Source organism: Prunus mume, linkage group LG8, assembly GCF_029339155.1.
Source record: "Prunus mume cultivar Tortuosa linkage group LG8, ASM2933915v1, whole genome shotgun sequence".
In the NCBI taxonomy this organism is placed as follows: Eukaryota; Viridiplantae; Streptophyta; class Magnoliopsida; order Rosales; family Rosaceae; genus Prunus; species Prunus mume.
In genome coordinates, this window is record NC_142705.1 from 10,871,753 (window position 1) to 10,888,649 (window position 16,897).

At 34.7% G+C, this 16,897-nt stretch overlaps 2 protein-coding genes across 2 annotated transcripts; one reads left to right on the forward strand and one right to left on the reverse strand.

The window, feature by feature from the left end:
- Positions 1-576: 576 nt before the first annotated feature.
- Positions 577-3,924, reverse strand: LOC103341719 (TLD-domain containing nucleolar protein). Its single transcript, XM_008245259.3, has 8 exons — positions 3,769-3,924; positions 3,589-3,691; positions 3,370-3,474; positions 3,177-3,262; positions 2,503-2,744; positions 2,161-2,350; positions 1,393-1,576; positions 577-1,142 (listed from the first exon to the last, which is right to left on the reverse strand). Exons 1-8 carry the CDS (start codon positions 3,882-3,884, stop codon positions 837-839), a joined length of 1,332 nt encoding a protein of 443 aa, XP_008243481.2. The 5' UTR covers positions 3,885-3,924; the 3' UTR covers positions 577-836.
- A 702-nt stretch (positions 3,925-4,626) lies between these two features.
- Positions 4,627-7,669, forward strand: LOC103341718 (uncharacterized). Its single transcript, XM_008245256.3, has 3 exons — positions 4,627-4,805; positions 5,540-5,716; positions 7,322-7,669. The coding sequence occupies exons 2-3, from the start codon at positions 5,564-5,566 to the stop codon at positions 7,487-7,489; spliced, it is 321 nt and encodes a 106-aa protein (XP_008243478.2). The 5' UTR covers positions 4,627-4,805; positions 5,540-5,563; the 3' UTR covers positions 7,490-7,669.
- Positions 7,670-16,897: the final 9,228 nt, after the last annotated feature.

Consider the following 16,897-nt stretch of genomic DNA (forward strand, 5'->3'; position numbering starts at 1 on the left):
AACCTCATTATGTCGTTAGAGTCCCGGAATGGACTATGATTTTGTTGCACCCGTTTACCTCGCATACAAGCTTTGCTTATCAATATGTGGTGTAGCATCCTTATCAAGAGATGTTTTATTGGCTAAAACTTAGATACAGGAATTCTGCGTCAACATTCCTACTTGGCATAAGAGATGGGATTGGGTTTGTTTTGGCACATGTTCTAAAAGCAGAGGTGAAGCAATTCTTTTGGAATAATGTGTAATGTTCCCGCGTAAATGCCCCATTGCAAAAGGCTCTGCTTTTCACTATGGGAGCTTTGCATGCCGCTCACAATGCGGCATGTGGAATTTAAAGATTGTGCTAAAAGATAGAGCTTGTTTGATGCTCAAAAAGCAACAAGAAATTGCGAACCACCAAAATTCTTTTTACTTATAAGCTAGGCAGGCTACACGAGCATCATAAATTGTGGCGCTTCCATTAGTAAAATTATCTGTCCACAAAATTTTCAGAGGCATGGCATGCATATCTGTAACCTAATTGCAAGCACACAGTGTTAAAGTCACACCAGCCACATCTTATGATTATAAAAGTAGTAGAAGGAAAAACCATGCTTTGTAAAGCAGATAACAAAAGAGCCTCCAATATCACACGATGAACTTAAATATACAGTGTTCGGATCCAAAAATAGAAAATAAAAGGTAAATACAGAGTACAGAGTACAGAGTGAGAATGCTGTCTAGAAATTTGTGGCAGCATAAACCACACCAGAAACATGATGCCTCTTTAAACTAGAAGAAATAGTTTCAGAGGTGCAAACTGCAGCAAGCATGTAATTCCGGGAAACTACAGCAAGTTACTCACTTGCATTTGCGAGACCAACCATGTTGAGCATATGACGGTCCTCCTTAAATCTCTCCAATACAGTACCTTTTCCGCCGTCATGTTTTTCTTCGTCTGCTACTTTAGTAACCACTCCCCAGCATTCTATCACTTCTGGGTATATTCGGTTGGTCTTGGAGAGGCAAGGGGAACCAAATGTGGTACAGGAGAAAGTGTGCCCCTGATCTAAGGTGGCCGAAAGGAAAAGGCCAAAGTGATTCACTTTTCCTCCAAAACCGATACCATTTGGGATGCTTGCTGAACTGAAATTCACAGCACACTGCCAGTACACAAAATAACAAGTTCTTTATAAAATAATAAAGCAATTCATGGTTCATAGAAACTAACTGATTTACAAAGCTGAACTTCTGTTACAATGTGATGCAGTTCAGTTCATGACTCTAAAACTTAGAGGCAACTAAGAAACCAAAGGCATTCCTCATCCAAATGGATAAACATAATGAAGAGAAAGATATGGTGTTTTCTCTATTTCAGAGCAATATAACTTATAAGATCAAGTAGCAACTCACCCACTGTAGATTAGTGTTTGCTCCAGTAGGCCTGAATATAGATGCCGTGGGATACAATTGGAAAAGAAATGACTTCAAATCTCCATAGAAATCACCATGCCTCTCCCATGGCAGCGAAGCATAACCTCCATATACATAACCTTCTTTGTCCTTGATAATGAGTACAGTCGGCCCCTTATCCTTTCTGCAGTTCATTGAACAATTACTCATTCCAGCCCAAATTAGTTGCAGCAACCCACAAGACTGAAATTAAAATAGGAAAAGCTTTTAGCACTCTATCTTAATATGGGAAAAAGGCCAAGTATAAGCATTTAACAGAGCATTGTCAAGGTCCTTATACATGATTTGAGAAGTGAACACAGGCTTTAGAGTCCCCTCCAATTCACATTCTACACATTCTAAACCAGAAAAGGTTATATTATTTAGGACTTTTGTTCATGTACTATCCAAGAAGGCACCAATTACCTCTCCCCCTTAAACTCTAAAAGTATACCTACAACTGCCAATGCTACCACAGTGGTTGTGGCCCTCATCCTTCCCCACTGCTTGGCACCCATCCATGTTCATGCCAATGCGGGGTTTCTTTTCCCCCAATGTAACCCAAAAAAAATGTATACCTACAACTCTAATGCCTATCTTCACTCTCAGAACATTGATAACATCACAATACTGCTAGGACATATTCAACTCAACAGACATAAGAATATAATTGGATTAAGTGATTCAAAAAAGAAATAAAAGTATTAAGAGTATAAGAAAGATACTCACGATACGTTGCCCAAAAATGTGCTAAAGCTCAGACCATTTACAGAACTATGGTATAAAAGTTTCCATTCCTCCAGATCATGCTGCGGAAGGATTCCTCCTATATGCCAAGCATACATCTTCTTTAATAGAATCATATTAGGATCGATGTTTTCCAAATGCAATAATCGAGGAACCTGAGAACCTGGTCTTCCTACAAGGAAAGGTAATTTCAAAAATTATGGAAGGGCAAAACAAACTTCAGATTCTCCCAAACTATTTGGGAAACCACTTTAGAATGCAAAACCAACAATTAAAACAAATGGTAAGCTAGAGGATACAAATGAAAGAATTTGAGCAGAACACCTTGATTAGGCGGTATCAATAAGCTTCCAAGGAACTTCCTGACAGATGGGAGAAGACTACACCAAGTTCTGAAATCTTCAAAAGACAAACTTTCTTCGGCATGTCTTTCGTCATGCTTAGTGAACTTTGCAGCATTAAGAAATATATTCAGAGTGTCGTGATATGCACTTGATCCATGTTCGGAGTTGTCCATATTGAAGATGTTGTCAATCATTGCAACCAGAACACATTCCAGATCAGACCTGAATTTAAATTCCTAATATCATATACATAAAAGGAACAGAAAGATGGGTATTTTCATGATGCGTTTATAACTAGCAATCACCAAATTCTTCCATCCTTTCAGCAGCCACAGTAACAAGTAAAACCAAGTCATGCAATATATATCTCATGTTATCTGTTATTTCTAAGAACTTCAGATCATTGCAATGGCTACTTGCATGTTTCTGTTCAACAAACTGGAACAAATATGATACTTCAAAACTCACTAAAACTCAACAACATCAACTAAACTACTTGACACGCAACAATTGATTATGTAAAATAAGACAGGATAAGATCAAATCAAATACTTCTAAAAATTGCAATCAAAACATAAAACCAACTGCCTTAGAGTATAAAACTATATCCTATCATTCTCGCTACGCTATCGTAAGTGAAAGGTCGAATTCTACCTTCCCACAATGCCATTCCCGGATACGTCTAATAACTGATATATGAATTCTTCAATCTCATCTTTTGTTCCCTTCTCATAAATCCCCTGCAACACACACAAGGAAGCAAAAAGAGCAAGTGGGCAGATGAAAAAACTAAACAATACCAGATAAATACAGCAAATTCACAAGTTTTTTCTTTCAAGTAAATTACTTTGGCAATAACGAGGTCTTCGAAGGTGAGTTTTTGGTCTTTGCGTTGCTGGGTAACTAAGTCGAACATTCTATCTCCAAGAGGACCATGAAGTCCAAAATAATTCTGTGAAGGCATAAAGCTACGTCTAATTAGAGAGGAAATATCATATCACAACAAAATAATTGAAATTCAAGGAAATTGAGAGAGCAGCAGAGAGCAGCAATGAAGCAAAATGACCTTAAAAACTGAGGGAGAGACGTGTGGACCGTTGCTCTGAGATTGAGCAGCCAGGGACGCGTGCAAGGACTTGAGAACTTCGAGTTCCGTATGAGAAAAAGCTCTGCAATCATTTCAAAATCAATCAATTCCCTGTCTTTGTTTGCCAAAGTGTGTGTATACGATTACAGAGAGAGAAACCTGGAGGAGGAAGCAAAGCGAGGATCTTTGTGAGATGAAGGTGACTGAGAGTTGCCCATTTTTCTGTTTTCCTTCTTCACTCTGCACTCTGCAATACGAATAATCAAGATTGACATTTATACTTTTTCATGGGAAATTTCCAATTAGGTGCTTGTACTTCGCGCTATTTTATAATTCACCTAATTCTTTTTACTAATTGCATATGTTATAGGAAGTTTGGGATTGGGAAAAAACGAAATCAACTTTTTCTTTTCGTTGTTTAATTTATTTTTTATTATACGGAAGGGAGATTCAAACTTTTAAGACATCGTCTAACTCTTCAAACTCACAATTTAGATTTTTCTAACTTATATAGTTTTTGAGTGATTACACGTATTCAAAATTTATACTACACTCGATAAGAAAGTGAATATTCATTCCACAACTTAGACTTTCTCAACTTATGTGATTTGTGAATGATTACATACTTAAAATTTATGTTTGCTAATGATTATATGTAATAATCTTGTGTCCAATGCGTGCATTGTAATGTTTATATGATCACTAATTTTCTTCAATTTTTTAAGTCACATTCCCTTTAAAATAATAATAATTTTAACTAGAGACGACTTTCAAAACCATTTTGTATAGCTAGTGTGGATCAATCAAATAGAGAATATTAAAAAAAAAAAATTAATAGATATGTTTAGAGAACTAAAATATGGATAAAGAATAATAAATAAAGTCATGGGGTTGGGGTGTTAATTGTGAGAATCAAAGCTCTGTTGTGCTAAAGATGAAATCTTTACAAACTTCAAGGAGCGAATTGCAGAAATGAAGATGCTAAAGTTAAACACAACTGAAATGGAAAACAACTTTACTAGAAAATTAGCAGAAATATAATTCAGAACTGAAGTTTTAGAGAACAACGCCTTATACTCAGAGGCCCAACCAAAAAGATCGAAACTTTATTAGAGCAAAAGCCTTGTGTGTTTCTCTTCAAGACTTGAACAGTTCAACAACAACTGAGATATGCCCTTCTTCTTCAGCTCAGATCTGTAAGTTCCATGCTTTTTTGCCTTAACCTCATTTGCCTCTTTCTCTTCAATATATTTTGCTCTTCTACTGATATCCTTTAGTATTTATTAGTAGTGTCTTAGATTTGGGGTCGTGTTTGGTTGGTGAGAAAATGTAGGAAACAGAAAATTAACCAGAAAGTTACTCTTTTTAGTGTATGTTTCTTGAATTCCATTTTAGCACTTTTTTTGTTCTTCAAAATATTAATATTTGAAAATTTTCCGCTCCTTTTCTTTCTGGGTTGTATTCTCGGCAACTGAAAAGAGCAGAACTTGCTGAAGCATTGAGATGATGAGGAAAGGAAGGCTTTTAATGTTTTATTTTTTTAGTTTTCATGCTCCCGTGGAAGAAAGAACCCCTTTTTGAATGATCCCTATTGAAAAGAGAAATTGAAATCTTTAACTACTGATTGTAGTCACTTAATTGTAGAAGATAATTAATACTTGTAAAAGGATAACTAAAGATTAAGTTTGTTGCTAATGTTTTTAGGATAAAACCGAACTACAGAATGAGAACATACCTTCTTCTTCTTTAAAAAAAAGTAAAATAAAATGAGAACATAATGGTGTAGTTTCTTTTGGCAAACCTGATAACTTAGCCTTTGTTAGACACAAATTAATTGCTTATTCATGATTGTAAATTGTGAGTTGCCTCTCTTTTCCTTTTGGCATTTTTAGCTTAATATCGATATGCTAATCTGTTAAATGTATAACAGATTCAGTGAGTGCTGCTTGTGACAATGTCAAGACCATGGGTACTGGTTTGTCTGCTCCTGTTAATTGTGTTTACATCACAGTTTGAATGGAAGCAATATGGGAATGATGAACCAAGTCCAAGCACTTCCAAGAAACATCAATATATATCTGAAAGGGAAGAAGCTGTGAAAGAAAAAGTGAGTGCTTATATATGACTTCTTTTCTCTGCCTAGCATAACCCTATTGTGTGGTTGTTTTTGAATTGGAAATCTATGGTTCTTTACGTTTACAAGTTTTAGTTTGAAAGAAATCTACTTATATTTTTCAAATATTTAGGGTTGTTAACTTCGGGCAATGTAAGAAATTTCAGTAATCAATACTATTCTGGTATTTGAATTTGGAACTTTGTGCCATATGAAACCCATGGGATTGAGACATTGGTTGTCAACATATGAGTTTTGGACACTTAGAGAGTATTGTTGTTGTCAAAACAAAAGATCTGTGGGATTGCCCTGTTTACATCATGATACCCTTGCTTTGATTCTTTTCCAGAGAAAGTAAACTTTCAAAGGCAATACATGAATTATCTGGATAGGAATCCTTTATTTGATGCTCTGTGACCCATAATAATGCAGTTTTCTGCAGTGTTTGCCCATTCCTCTAAACGACTTGTCTTTGATTTCTCAGGTTGGGCTTTAGAATTGTTTAGAGAAGGAAAGATGCAGAACTATCTTGAATTGTGCTTCTTAATTTAATAGTTCTCATCTTTGTTTGACCTAGTTTCCTTCTATTGAGAATGCTTCTCCATTTCCACAACTTTGTCTAGGTTCACATCTCACCAATTGAGAGATAGAGAGGGAGGGAGGGACACCCAATGAGGGAGAATACTAAAATGTTTTGTTTCCATTTTCATGGAATATAGTTTCAAACACCAAAGACAATAGGAAGAACTTTGTGAGTATTCACTCAGTTGTAAACTAAGGGTGCTAAAGGCAGCATAGTGAATGCATCTGCGTGACCCAACATGACTTATTGCATTAGGCCCTTTGTGAATCTTGTTAAGTACTTCAAAGGCAAGTTTCAAATGGGACATTCTTAGTTTTTCTTGGTGTACACAATTTACTACTTATGAGTTATGACATCTCAATTTCCCACAATTCAAGTGTCTCTAGTTTCCTTCTAGGGCTTCAGGTACCGAAACATCACCTTGTACTCCTTTCTGTCTCTTGCCATGTATTCTCAGAACCCCATCTACTGTATTTATTGACCCCTATTACCAATCAGTCAGAAGAAAACAAATTCCACAAAATTCTAATTGCCGGGTTTACTTTGTCTTCTGGCATTATTCCCTTATTCTTTTTTTCTCTCTCTGTGAGTATGTATTTAGGATATAGTTTTTATAATGGCTTCATCTTCTAAAGAGTTAACACCTATTTACTACATCTTCGCTCTCCAATTTGGCAACTTTAACATAGGATCAAGTTTATATATGATAGAGAAAGTCCTTAATTAATTGTAGTGCCCCTCAGCTTGATCCCTTTCTCCATATGCTTTCACTCTAATGCGCAAAGCATGTATGTGTGTGCTTGTAAACCCCATGTACTATTTAGATATGTAATTAACCTGGCGTGGATGAATGAAATAGCAACAAATGTATTGTTTTAATTCAGTTTCTTCTAATTGAAAGAGCAGCAATTTTGCAACTTAAGTACCTGCGGCCTAATTCCATAATTTTTGGTAGACTACAACTTAAACCTGGTAGATATGTTCATTAACCTCATTGACTGTCAACTTTACTGCAGGTTATCCTCTCTCAAGAGAAAAATATACAGAAACTTAGCGAGCTTGTGCGGAGTCTTCAGGAACAATTGCTACAATGTAGAGGTGAAAATGAGATTGTCAATGGCACTGGAGCCCCTTTGACTGAACTTCTTTCTGAGCTTGAAAGGCATCCACTTTTGGAGGATTAGTCACAGATCATACGTGTTAAACATCAATATGTTTGTATTTGTAAGTAGAGAATCCAAATTCTTTCTTATTGCTTAGCTAATGTGAAACTACACCCGTTTAGAAGGTGAATTGCAAAGTGCAGTATCAAAACTGTTTTCTTTTGCCAGTATGTTATGAATATATAAGGTTCATATGTTTTACCTTTTTGCCTTTCCCGTCAGTATACGTCTTCTGCCGCAGTCACTGGTAGTAAACTGATTTGGTGTGTGATGTCTTGGTAAAATGGTGAATCAATAGTAGGGTGGTGTTAGAATCTTGGTGATATTGCTTAGTGTATGTTATGGTGGTCATAAGTGAAAACCAAGCTTGATTTTTTGGAGTAAAATAACCAATAAATGCAGAGAATATGTATTCGAAAAGCATCATGTTATTACTTAACACCTATTACTTCAACATCCTAACATCAAATAGAGGGAATCTCAGTTTACAAGTAATTTCAACTTGCATCAAGTGGAGAGAATCTCAAGTTGCAAGTAATTTCAATGTCACACAGAGAGTTTCCTATATGCTGAATGTGGGGATTGTTTATTATCATAGTGAACCTTTACATCCTAACATCAAACAGAGGGAATCTCAGTTTACAAGTAATTTCAACTTGCATCAAATGGAGAGAATGTCACACAGAGAGTTTCCCATATGCTGAATGTGGGGATTGTTTATTATCATAATAAACCCTTTCAATAGTTGTGCCGAGTGTCATTAACACTCTTTATTAGCTTTACCCTTTTATATTCTCATCAAAGTTTCCTTCTCAGTATCAAACTTTTGCTAAAAAGAAAAAGTACAAATGGAAGTGTGAAGTTGACCGAGGAAAATTCCTTGCAGCCCTCATCTCAAGTTTATTGTTTGATGTCCTTCAAATTTTTCATGAAGCAACCTTGTTGAGGTTCATGTTAGGATTTAGTATTTGGATGAACAGACATGGTTGCATAACGACTCCGGAACCTGATGAGTGTAGGCACATGATCGTTTTAGAATCCTAAGCTTCTAAGAGGGAAATGTGGGACATCATTCAAGCAAATCCTAGTATTGTAAAAGAACTTGAAAAGGCAAACAATTAGGCAGATTGATAACTTTCTTTTCTCTCTTTTTTCTTTCAAAATTTAAGAGATGGAAGAGGGGGTTAAGATTTGAACTTTTGGGGGCCAAATCATAAAACATAAGCTAAGAACTATGAAGTAACTTCAAAGCTTTTTGGTGTTATTTAGTACAAAGGGAAAAAGACTCAAAAAAAGAGATGCAATCCACAGACAATAATTGTTAAAAGAGACAAAATATCCTGTAGAATTTTGTTTCTCTTGCCCACTTCTCTATCAGTAACTAAACAGGTACAGATAATAATTGTGATATGAAGTTTACAATGTCTGACACTTCAAATTATGGTTCTGTGAAGAGGCATTAAAATGTGACAGCGTTTTAACTTTCTATTACTTTTCTGGAAACACCATGATAATGGTGCTTGCAATTTCCTCTCTTACCTACTTCTTCTTTCTATCTCCTTCACATATCTATGATCATACTTACTGTGTTCTTGTTCATTGTTACAGTTGTAGTTTGTTGTACCTACGAAGATTCAAGGATGATGATTTAATTCCCTCTCTGTCTCTCGATTTAATTCGTCAACTTGTCTTCTTTACTAGTTGTACCATGAAAATGGTCCCAATTTCTCACTAGTTGGTGATAAAACTTTAGCATGAGGCCCTTATCTGCTGCTGATTCAATTTTTGTAGTTTGTGCATTTGGTAGGAGGGTAGGTCATTTATAAATCAACTTTGTCTGGACACATTCCAGCTGTTCGCCGAAGTGTATAATACATAGTTGCTTGATGCAATGTGGACAGTTACTGTGGTAGGATTGTGAAGTGAGATCATGCTATTAACACCCTAACTTCCAAACTTAGCCTGATTGTTGAAGTTAGGACAGGCAAGTTTTATATGGCAGTTTATTGCACATTCAACCTCTGGCAAAGCAGTAAATAAACCGAGTCAAGTACCATTAGGGTTTAAAAAACTGACTGTAATATGAAAGCTAACCATATCAGAAGGCAGAACCTACATTCATAGTTCGGGACCTTACAAATCAATATGAATCTTTAGATTTCTGGGCAAGTGGGAGTTAATAACTTCCTCAAAATAGACAAAAAAGACTCGTTTTAGGCCAAAAAAAAGATACCAGTTAATACCATCTGTCACATGCAGAATTAAGAGCACACCACTAAGGTCTATTCTGTTGAAGCTTTAACATCTCATAAAACTTCATTCAAGCTTTAAAAGCTATCAAAGTTTCATAAGCATTTCCTTAATGTTAGATCAAATGAGATAGACAGATAAGTAATCAAGAGCTTTTAGAGTGATCTCTCATATGCTTAATTAAATTGAAATCAAGTTTTCAAAATCCTTAAGTTTTCTAGAGATGCTGTTGGCATTGTTGCACAGGGAGCATAAGGTGAAGGCTTTACTTGTTTCCTTTCTGCTAAGTTTTGATGACAATAGTGAAACTGATTACAAAAGAATTCATTTCAAATTGTTTGGAAGTGATTTGTATTGCCTTTCAAATATAAGTTAGAAAAGCTGTGCAAAAATAAACGTCACAATTTCTAAATAAACTAATGTTTGGAATTTGGGATCCCGAACCTTCGCATTTAGAATTTACGCATTTTCCCGTATTTCACTTAATCTTAGTTGCTTGGAGGTGTTGCATAAGGAGCATAAGGTGAAGGCTCTACTGGTTTTCTTTCTGCTAAGTTTTGATGACAGTAGTGAAACTAGTTGCAAAGAATTCATTTCAAATCATACTTTTTTGTATATTTTGGAATCATTTGCATTGCATTTCAAAGATAATTGAGAAAAGCTATGAAAAATAAAATCTAGATAAACTAATCTTTGGACCTGGGAATCAATCTAGTCCTGCAAATTCAGTAAAGTTAATAGGCATTGCAAATATAGATCAATCATATCCTGGTAGATTTCCTTTCGTAGCTAGTAGAGGATACTCAACCTCCTTGATCCTGAAAATGGTTCAATCAGGGCTAACTATAAACTAATATCACCCACATAAATAATTTTCTTTGAATTTGATCTGATATCAAAGTTCATAGGCAGGGTTGTTTTCATATTTATGTCTTTGCACAAATCATCTATATATGGGAACCTCAACCACCCAATGAATGAGCCTCCAAAACATTTTTATTCAATAATCCCACAAAAATAGGGAGAGAAAACAACAATACATGTGTAATTCCAAACCAAAAAACCCCAATCAAAATCAAATGCAGTTCTCAGGAAAAGTTGCCAATGTTGGTTTGCCATTCATTGGCTTAATCTATGGTTGGAAGAAGAAGACGAATTAATCTTGGCAGCTAATTTGTAGCCTTCGATCTTTATCACACTAATGTATGGTTGGAAGAGGTACATTAATGGCTCCTCTAATTTTTCATTCCATGTGCTGCTTAATTTAAAGAGAACCAAAAGAAATAACCCGTCAATGTAGTGGTTTGGAACAAATGTCCTCAAGAAAGGTCTTGGATTTTGCTATCGCTTATCAATAAGAAACGTGCTAAAAACAAATAAAGATAACCAAATAAGAGGGACATTTCAATTCAAGCCTAAGCAACTGACCAGCTTTATGATTAACCACATATTCTACATTAGGAAGCACTGAGGCACCAACCACGAATGAAAAATAATTAAGACCAATTTATTGATCCAACCCTACCCACCTGCTGGTTAGGTCTACAACCTTTAAACATTAAAATTAAACAGATAAATGAACCCCTCGGGAGGCAATAACGTAGCGGTTTGGAAGGACGAGCTCGGACCAATTGTAAATCCAGAAGTTAGATGTTCGATTCCTATCGTTGTTGCGCAAATTTCTGATTTACCAACACGCACATTGTGTATCATTCATTGCACACATATTAATCATGATTAATTTGTTTTATTTGAATAAATAATTTTATACATGTCAACCATAATAATAATAATAATAATAATAATGTAACAGTGCTGAACAAAACCTTTATACTTTCTTCCCTTTTCTTTTGTGCTATAATTCACTGGGGCTATAGGCTATGAGTCCATTAATGGTCTAGTGGGTTAAGAATTCACAGAGGGAAGGCCCATGAGGCATTTCCTCTTTTCTTTTCTTTTTTTCCATTTTCTTTACCAAAAAAGGAAATTGCCCCCCATTCATTCGTACCCAAATACCCCTGGTTTGAATATTTACACTAATTCTAAAAACTGGGTTTGCCTCGGAAATTTTATTGTAGCTAGATTGCCGTTGAATTTGTTGGAACTTTTTTTGTGTTCAAAGAGAACTTCTTTTCCATTGTATACACACCTAAGAGCACTTCTAGCGGAAGGCTGTGGCCCGGGCAAGAGGGGGCCCAAACCCTAGGCAGAGGTTCCAGTGCGCAAATGCAACCCAAGCACCTAAGTGGGCTCCACAAGCTTGGGCAGGCCTGAAGGCAAGAACAACCTGAGCTGTTGCCTAAGTTGGATGACGTCAGCAACGAAAAAAATACTAAAAATTACATAATTAAAAAAATATACTTAGTCATATTCTTCACTTCCCACACCAAAATTATATACAAATTCCTCTCCTCATATCTCATGTGAATAGTGGATGCCCTTGAGTTGCCATGGCAATGGGTGAAAACACCACAAGCCTATTGCAATGGTTGGCACTACTCATGTGAATAGTAACAACCATTGCCTTTTGCCATGGTCAAGAGGTGGAAGTGCTCTAACAAAGTCAGAGTCAACTAGCTAAAATGGTTAAGAGCAGTTACCTCTACAACTGAGATTTTGTGTTTGAATTCCCACTTTAACCATATCGCTTATATTAAAATAAATAAATAAAACTAATAAAACAAGAAAAATGTAGCACAACTATCCAATTTATTCTTTACCCCAAAAAAAAGAAGAGAAAATATACTTAACCCACACGTGGATGTGCAAAATCTCATGTGACATGAATAATTATGGGAAGCATAGCAAATCTTTATCAACCGTACAAAATGGGTCTCATATGAATCCATCTTTATGATAGATAAGATTAGTGAACTGTGATTGCCAAATCTAAAAGCATAAATATTGAAAAGACCCTTCATTTGAAAATTGCAAGCGGAGTTGAATTACTTCTTGTTCTTGGTGGTGTTGATGATTTAAAACCCACATTTAATTGCTCCCTCTGTGTTTCGTTCTATAGGAAAAAAAAATTGAATGAAAAGAAAAATATATACTTTATGATGACCAAATAAATGGGTTTTAAGGCAGAGGAAAATTGAATGTTCATAAATTACTCAGAGGCTCATGGCTTCTTGATGGGGTTTGGTTTGCAAGGTAGCAATATTGAATGTTCATAATAGCATAGCAGGCATCACTTTGATATGTTCATGGAGTTTTGATGATCTGAGAAGAGAGAAACAGAGGCCCTCTTTCTTCAAGATTTAGGAGAAATACTTACATGAAACAGAAATAGCAAAATAGTGTTATTCCCGTTTCACACAAGTATTTTTGCAGATTTAGAGGCTAATCTGTAGGTATGCCAGAAAATGCTTTCGCATGCATTTCAATGAGGAGGAGATTGAGAGAATTCAATTCAAGTTTCATCAATAGAGTAACAAAATTTATAGTATTGGATTGTAAAAATCATTATATGATTTGTGTACCTGGCGCAAGTTGCTACATGTCCTACATAGCCAAATTTAAAATTTTCATTAGACCAATATTAATGGTGGCAGGAAACAGGGGGTGATCCTGATAGATATCCATCCACCTCTGAAGAGAAATTTAGATTACTAAATGTGCTCTTTATGAGTTTCTGTTCATCCTTTAATTTTGGATGGGACTACAGCTGCTATAAAAGAAATTGTCAAGTTAATGTGAAGCAACATAGTGTTATACATCTCCAACTTATACTTCACTCTTTCTTTTAAGCTTTAGAACTCGTTTGGGACTACTTTTATAAAAAGCACTCATGTTCATTAATGATTTTATTAGAAAAACACTAAAAATTTTGTTAAAAATCCAAGTACATTATGAAAAAAGCATTTAGAAGCGCCTTTCAAATATATTATTATCTCATGTATGGCACATTTGTATGCTATATTTCAGAGGGGGCAAACCGGTTAAATTAAACCTTAATTATCGGTTTAGTTTGATTTTGACAAAAGTTTTGAAAACCAAATCAAACCGTATATGATTTGGTTTGGTTTGATTTTGAGGTTTTATAAACCAATTTAAACCAAACTTGACCGTTTATGTGTATATTTATTTATTTATATTATATTTTACATGTGTAATACTCTAATTAGGTAAAAACTATATAAGGATATTTGAATTGAACTATATTAGTTATTGAAATTTGAAGTTTTATGGCATGTTGAGTTTTAGTATGGTTTCGTACGTACTCTAGAAAATGATTTATGTATGAAACAAATTGTGAATTTGTTTATTGTAATTAGGGTAACAATGTTGAAAAAATACAAAAAGAAAGAGAATTAGGCTTAGGTCCAACCAAACTCAATCAGGCCGTCTTAAATTAGTTTGGTTTGGTTCGATTTCTTTCATAACTTTTGTCAAAATCAAACAGAATCAAATTGTTATATTGTAATTAATTCAGTCGTAATTTTAAAATAAAACCGATCCAATACAAACCATACCCACCCCTTTATCCCACACTATTATAAATAGTATATCAATAAGACTTTCGGTCCCTGCCTTAAAAGAAGGATAAATAATGAAGGCATTGTCCAATGTATCAGAGAAAACGTTCTCTTTGTCACTTATTTTTGCTCCATATGACATATGATAACCGATTCATTTTTGGCTCTAATCATATGTATGAATTGGATTGGAGCTTATTTAATGTCAGTTTAGACGACACAATTGATGAGGCTGCACGTGAAGTAGTTTAGACGATTTTCTTTGTTTTTCGAAATGATGTACTTTAATTTTTCTTTAGTTTAATAATACAATTTTCTACAAAAATTAATACTGGAATATTTGCATTTTACTTTCTTAGAACCAACTCTTTTCTTATGATTTTAGAGGGATGCTCTTGTCGCATTTGATCACTAGAGAAGTTGTATTTATATTCGACACGTTATTCTCTTCAAATAAACAAAAAATCACAAACTACCTACTTTCTCCCAATATTAACTTCCTTTCTACTTCTTCCACATTTTTCTCCCTCCTTCTAGGTGTAGCTCTCAAATCTCAACCATTTATTACATTTCTGTCTTCATTAATTCACTTGATAACAATAAAAGCAATCCAGTACTAGCATTTATAAAGAAATACAAAAATTAATGCAATGCTCATCAAAAAATTTATTAAACTTTTTTTTTTTGGGAATTAAAAGCGATAGTAATTTTATTGATAATACAGAGAAAAGTACAAAGTTGATACGGTCAATCAAAGCAATAGTAATTTTTTGACTAAACTTTTTATTAAACTTTAAATAATTCATTTTGGGATTTAATTTGAATAACATAAATCACTGCAAATCTTTTGTCATTTCCATTCTGTATGTCACTCATCTGCTTTTGGATTTGTCTGAGGTAGGACGCCAAAGGCCACGGTCAATCAAAGTTATATACTTTATTTTTATTATTTTCATATAATTAACTCCTGGATATATAATTTGTAAGGTTTTGTTTTCTGATGATTATGTTTTTCTTTAGGGCTTGTATTATGGACGGTAGCTCCTAGTAGATTGTCCAAGGGAGACTTTGGAAGAAACCAAAGGAGAGAGAAATTTTTTAAAAGAAGTCAAAATGGACAAAATTGCCCTTATTTATTTTTGGATTTTTAAGGAATCTTTACATTTGCATGTTTTTGGTTTGAAAGTTGAGAAGTTTTTCTGTTTTCTTTCTTTGGAAAAGCTTTGGCTTTTTCCAAAAGTGAAAATTTTTGTGCGACTAAAACCTAAATTTACTATTGTCCAATCGGTTTGTTTAACTACTAGTTATTGGTGTCATTTCTCTTCATATTATTTCGAAGAACTTCCAATTTCATATCCCATTCCATAAGTTCAACAAACCATGACATTATAGTCCAATTTAATTAAATGTCGAGCCACCAAACGAGGACTAAGTAGAGTCAAAGTTGATTAGTACTTAGAGCATCCACAATGGACTCCCTAAACCATCTCCTTAGACAAATTTTAGGGAGGAATGATAAAAATGCAACTCCAATCACGCTCCCTATCCACCTCCTAAAATATGGAGTCCTCTAGGAGCTTCTAAATCTGAGGAGAGAGAAAGGACTCCTAGTGGCTCCCTATAATTTAATGCTGCTTTATTTAATGAGTATTTCAAACCTTTATTTAATGCTAACCATTTTTTATTTTATTTTTTAATAGAGATGGACCAATCAAAAAAGAGTTATAGCATTTATGACTCTCCAAATTAGGGAGTATGGTTGAAGTTGATTTTTTAGAGAGCTCCTAAAATAGCTTTCTTATATTCTTAGCCAAATTTTAGCTAAGAAATAGAGAGCGTCATTGTGGATGCTCTTAGAGCATCCACAATGTACTCCCTAAACCATCTCCTTAGACAAATTTTAGGGAGAAATCGTAAAAATACAACTCCAATCACGCTCCCTATCCACCTCCTAAAATAGGGAGTCCTCTAGGAGCTCCTAAATCTGAGGAGAGATAAAGGACTCCTAGTGGCTCCCAATAATTTAATGTTGCTTTATTTAATGAGTATTTCAAACCTTTATTTAATGCTAACTATTTTTTATTTTATTTTTTAATAGAGATGGACCAATCAAAAAAGAGTTATAGCATTTATGACTCTCCAAATTAGGAGTATAGTTGAAATTGAAAGTTTTTAGAGAGCTCTTAAAATAGCTTTTTTTATATATTTTTAGCCAAATTTTAGCTAAGAAATAAAGAGCATCATTGTGGATGCTCTTCGACACTAATAGCTAATAAACTAAAAAGGGTGAGGAAGCGAGAAGGGATATTGGTGTTACCTTTCAACTCTTCAATTTCGGCCAGATTTTCAGGATCGAAGCATGACACATTATTTTATTTTATTTGGCTGCAAGATATATGCATTTATTCATATGCGATTTTGAAGGGTCAAAGGCCACTTGGTGATGTGTAATGGATGGTTGGTAGTGATCCATCCCACAAGAAAGCTGTAATAGTTTCAAAAAATACACTTGAAAATTCCTTCGATGATGGAACTTATAATTATGATTAAGAAACTTGTTTGATTATGCCATGGAAAAACTATTGGGCATGCATGTCATGTGATCTCTCTCATCAAGTTGAGCTATAAATGTGAAGTCAATGAGACCTTCAAAACTGAAATGTGATGGGTGTGATTGTGAAGTCTTAAATATATCCCACAC